Source organism: Giraffa tippelskirchi, chromosome Y (genome assembly GCF_054371585.1).
Source record: "Giraffa tippelskirchi isolate mGirTip1 chromosome Y, T2T-mGirTip1v1.2.pri, whole genome shotgun sequence".
Classification (NCBI taxonomy): domain Eukaryota; kingdom Metazoa; phylum Chordata; class Mammalia; order Artiodactyla; family Giraffidae; genus Giraffa; species Giraffa tippelskirchi.
This window is the reverse complement of record NC_137290.1, coordinates 20,361,506-20,366,719: the sequence shown is the minus strand read 5'-3', so window position 1 is coordinate 20,366,719 and position 5,214 is coordinate 20,361,506. Positions and strand designations below refer to the sequence as shown.

The 5,214-nt window shown below is 38.2% G+C and overlaps 1 protein-coding gene across 1 annotated transcript; it reads left to right on the top strand.

Moving 5' to 3' along the window:
* The first annotated feature begins 2,573 nt into the window (after positions 1–2,573).
* LOC145537850 (heat shock transcription factor, Y-linked-like) lies at positions 2,574–4,459 on the top strand. The gene is made up of 2 exons (XM_081568800.1): positions 2,574–3,222; positions 3,654–4,459. Exons 1-2 carry the CDS (start codon positions 2,710–2,712, stop codon positions 4,383–4,385), a joined length of 1,245 nt encoding a protein of 414 aa, XP_081424926.1. The 5' UTR covers positions 2,574–2,709; the 3' UTR covers positions 4,386–4,459.
* The last annotated feature ends 755 nt before the right edge of the window (positions 4,460–5,214 follow it).

Sequence of the window (5,214 nt, the reverse complement as noted above, 5' to 3'; positions counted from 1 at the left end):
ATTCTTCCTTCTCTAGTTGCTTTAGGTGTAGAGTTAGCTTATTTGTTTGACTTGGTTCTTCTTTCTTGAGGTAAGCCGCTTTTGCTATGAACCTTCGCCTTTGCACTCATTCTACAGTGTCCCATAGGTTTTGGGTTGTTGCGTTTTCATTTTCATTTGTTTCTATGCATATTTTGATATCTTTTTGGATTTCCTCTGCGATTTGTTGCTTATTTAGCAGCGTGGTATTCAGCCTTCATATGTTTGAATTTTAAATAGTGTTTCTCTTGCAGTTGACATCTAGTCTCAGTGTACTGTGGTCAGAAAATATGCTTGGAATGATTTCAAGGCTTTTTGAATCTACCAAGGCCGGACTTATGGCTGACGATGTGAACAGTCCTGGAGAAGTTTCCATATGTACTTGAGAAAAAGGTGAAACCCATTGTTTGGTCAGAAATTATGCTTGGAATGATTTCAAGGTTTTTTGAATCTACCAAAGCTGGACTTATGGCCGAGGATGTGATCTGTCCTGGAGAAGTTTCCATACGTACTTGAGTAAAAGGTGAAACCCATTGTTTTGTGGTGAAATGTCGTATCGATATCAATTATGTCTAACTGGTCCATAGTATCATTTAAAGTTTGTATTTCCTTGTTAATTTTCCGTTTACTTGATCTATCCATAGGTGTGAGTGGGGTAGTAAAGTCTTCCACTATGACTGTGTTATCGTTAATTTCCCTTTCATGCTTGTTAGCCTTTGCCTTACATATTGTGGTTCTCCTATGTTGGGTGCGTATGTGTTTATAATCGTTATATCTTCTCGAATTGATGTTTTGATCATTATGTAGTGTCCCTCTTTGTGTCTTTTCACAGGCTTTATTTTAAAGTCTATTTTGTCTGATATGTGTATTGCTACTCCTGCTTTCTTCTGGTCTCGATTTGCTTGGAATACCTTTTTTCCAGCCCTTCACTTTCAGTCTCTATGTGCCCCTTGTTTGGAGGTGGGTCTGTTGTAGACAACATAAACAGTGGTCTTGTTTGTGTTTGCCTTTTGGCAAAAGTCTTTGCCTTTTGGTTGGGGCCCTCGACCCATTTACATTTAAGGTAACTGTTGATAAGTATGATCCTGTTGCCATTTGATTTGCTGTTTGGGGTTCGAGTTTATACAACCTTTCTGTGTTTCCTGCCTAGAGAAGATCCTTTAGCATTTGTTGAAGAGTGAAAAGAAGAGTTGGGAATAGATGTCTCTACAGTATCTTCATTAGTCCGAGGTAATAAGAAGAAGCATGTTAAAGCAAGGGGTGATGTGGATGATCAAAACTCTGACTTTCATCCTGAAACTTGAGGACAGAGTGTACTTTCAGCCTGCACAAGTTTAAATGTGCCATTCATACGAAAGCCTTCTACCATCCAGATAGCTGCTGAAACAAGTGCCCCAACTTGAAATGATTTCTCTTCTCCATCGTAAATATCAGTTAGACCACAGGAGCATACTGTGATACATCAATCTGCAGCTGCTTTAGGTGTTGTTGTTGTTGTTTTACTTGAAGAGAAATTGCTTTACAGAATTTTGCTGTATTCTGTCAGAATTCAAAATAAATCAACCATAGAGGCACATATATCCCCTCCCTCTGGGAGTACCCTCCCATCTCCCTCCCCATCCCACAATCTAGCTTGAGCATTTGTCATGGGATTTCACATAGCAGCTGCACTAAATCAAATGGCTCTATTGAAAATTTTGCAGCTATGTCTACTTCTGTTTCTCCGTACCGCAACTTATGTCCATTACAGAACAGTTAGTTTGGACCGAGGGTGGAGCCTTCTACCTTTCCAGGTTGGTATGGTAATATGTCAGCCCATGACTGTCCTTTTCCTAAACTACAACAGTCAGGCAATTTAGTTTTCCCAGTGCCAAAGATCCCTGATACATCTGCTGCTTCTCTTTCAAGATCCACTCATCAACCATCTTCATTATTTGAAAACTGTCCTAATACAACTGATGTACCAAATGGGTGTTGGATTATGGAGGATACCAAAGTGTAAAATTAATGTTGGGAGATGTCAACAAATTCCTACAATTCTCTTATTTGAAGAAAAAAGTTACATATTCATCTTCATAGGGCCAATTTCTATTTTGGAATAATTAAGAGTAAAATGAGTCTTTCTTTCTGTGCCTGACTATTTTACTCTGCATAATATAAACACTTCTGTGCAAGGTCATAAAATAAACACTACACTTGCTTTCACTGAAACCCACAGTCAGTTGATTGACTTCATTGCATAGAAGTGAGCAGACCCATGTTTGGTTTGGTAACAGTCCTGAATGTTCAGAATATGTGTATAGAAGGGTGATCAATCACTTTTATTTCAGGAGCCAAGTAGACTTATTGATGTGATTTTTCTGTGTAAAAATTCTTTAGCAATGACATTTTGCAGGTTTCATGTTTTTGGTTACTGTTTATGCAAGCAGCCTTTATTTTAAGTTGATGTAGAAGTAAACACTGGTTGAACATTGCCCTTCAATTGCTAGAAGACCAGTGACTTTATGATGTCAGAGCTACTCTTCAATTGCTAGGAGACCAGTGACTTTGTGATGTCACAGCTTTTTGACTTTGAGAACCATGCTGATGGTCTTGAGAGTTTATCTCTGTACACCAGCCAAGCAGCATTTGAAGTTGGAGTGTGTAAAGTCAGACAAATGAGAAAAGTATCTGAAGAAAGATCTCTCTGAGATGGCACACATTCCTTCAGAAATTCAAGATGTGCCTCGTAAAGATGTATCAAGTGGTTCCAAAACCTCCATTGGATCGTCTTCGTGTGATTACACACTTACTGGGGACTCAGTTTTGAGATCTATGATTGAAGAATATGCTTTTCAGGCTTTGTCTAAGGAAGCTGGGATAAAAAGGCCACACTACACATTTTCTGTCTCTGAAAGAAATGAGTTGAATGATTTTCTTTCCCTCACTTTTCCACAAAAACTCTGGACTATAGTTGAAAGTGATCAGTTTGAATCTATTTGGTGGGATGAGAGTGGCACTTCTATAGTGATCAATGAAGAACTCTTCAAGAAAGAAGTCTTGGAAAGAAAGGCCCCTTTCAGAATATTTGAAACTGATAGTATGAAAAGTTTAGTTCACCAGCTTAACTTTTATGGGTTTACTAAAACACGACAAACTTTTCAAAGATCTGCTTCACTCCCTGACTTTCTGGAAGAAGAAAACAATGTCTCTGTTTTGAGCAAGGTAATCCAAAATTTCCACTTACTGTCAATATGTAAGATTAAATCAGGTGACTTAGAAAGCATGTTCACATATGTAGCAAAAACCGAATTTAAAATTGAGATAGCAAACTGTTGAACACGTTTTATTTTTTGAAGTTGAGAACAGCTGGAGGTTAAAATATTTGATACTTAATACACTCTCCTAGCAACTTGAAATCAGATACATGTCCTCAAGCTACTTTAAGTGGTATTTACTGTATATATACAACATATTTTTTAGTTGAGAAGCATAGTTGTTTCTAACATGTAAGGTGTTAAAACTACTAATAGAGGTGTTGTCTTTGATTCTATTTAATTGGCATCATTAAAGGAATACATTTTTATAATTTAACTTTGCTTGTCAGTTTTACCTTAGTTTATAAAAAACTAAATAATTGTATCCTTTGATTTTAGTTACAGATCTACCATAATCCAAATTTCAAAAGAGGCTATCCCCAACTTTTAGGAAGAATGAAAAGAAGAGTTGGGATTAGCAATGTGTTTCCGAAATCTTCACTAGTTCCAGATTACGAGAAGAAGCATGTTAAAACAAGGGTCAACATAGGTGATCGTAACTCTGGTTTTCATGCTGAAACTAGTGGAGAGAGTCCATTTTCAGCTTCCACCAGTTTAAGTGTGCCTTTCCCACAAAAGACTTATACCAGCCAGATAGTCCCTAAAACAAGCGCCCTATTTCTGCGTGACTTTCCTTCCCCATCAATATCAGTTAGACAAAGAGAACAGAACGTGGTAGATCAACCTGCTGTTTTAAACCAGTTGAGCATTTTTAATTGGCACTTCCATAGCACCTACACTCAAGTAAATGGCCACGTTGAGGACTTTGCTACTACCGCTACATCTACTTCTCAGAACCACATCGTATCTCCATTATGGAGCAGTTCTTTTGGACTGATGGTGGAGCCTTCTACATTTCCAGACAGGTATAGCGATATGTCAGCCCATGACAGTCCTCTTCCTAACCAGCAACAGAGAGGCAACTCAAGGTCCCCAGTGCCAACGATCGCTTATACACCCACCTCCTCTCTTTCAAGTCAATTCATCAACGATATTCCTTATGTGAAAACCATGCTAATTAAAACTGACCTATCAAATAAGTATCAGCTTATGGAACCTAATGAAGATTAAAATTTACATTGGGAGATGTCAACAAATACCTACAATTCTTGTATTTGAACAATAAAGTTACACGTTCCTCTGCACAGTTTTGTTTTCTATTTTGAAACAATGAAGAGTAAATTAAGGCTTTATTTCAATGTCTGGCTATTTCTCTGCACTCTTTTATAAACTCTTCAGTTCAAGAAAACATCCGTTAGGCATCCTAGGTAAATGGCACCTAGCCTATTGTTTCTAAGCAAGAAAATGAGAACAAAGGGAAAAGAGGTAATGGATGTAAAGTGATTTGGGAAATCATCCCTGCTGAAATGAATGGGTGTCTAAATGAGGATGGTACGGGTGAAGGAACACATACAATTAAAATCAAAACAAGTGCACCTACACAGTACGAACCTTAGTGCATTCACAGTTACATGATATTCTATTACGTATCGGTAGAGTCTTAAGATAGAGAAGGAAATGGTGCCCCGCTCCAGTATTCTTGCCTGGAGAATTCCGTGGAAAGGGGCTCCTGGTGGGCTGCTGTCCATAGGGTCGCACAGAGTTGCACACAACTGAAGTGACTTAGCAGCAGCAGAGTCTTAAGACATTAGACAGGAGATTGTCTTCATTCTAGAAATTCATTTCATACTTGAAAATATAAATATTGTAGCATGTCCAAAATTAGGAGAACCGTTATACCATCACTGTGATACCAACGATTACAGGACATAATCAGTGACTGGACCATGGCCAGCACAAGATAGGTATTTTACAAGTGGTACTGTATAGGGTCATCTTAGCTCTGCTCTCCTTAAGGCGCACCTTTATTTCCTGCCACCATGATTCCACCCTATATTTC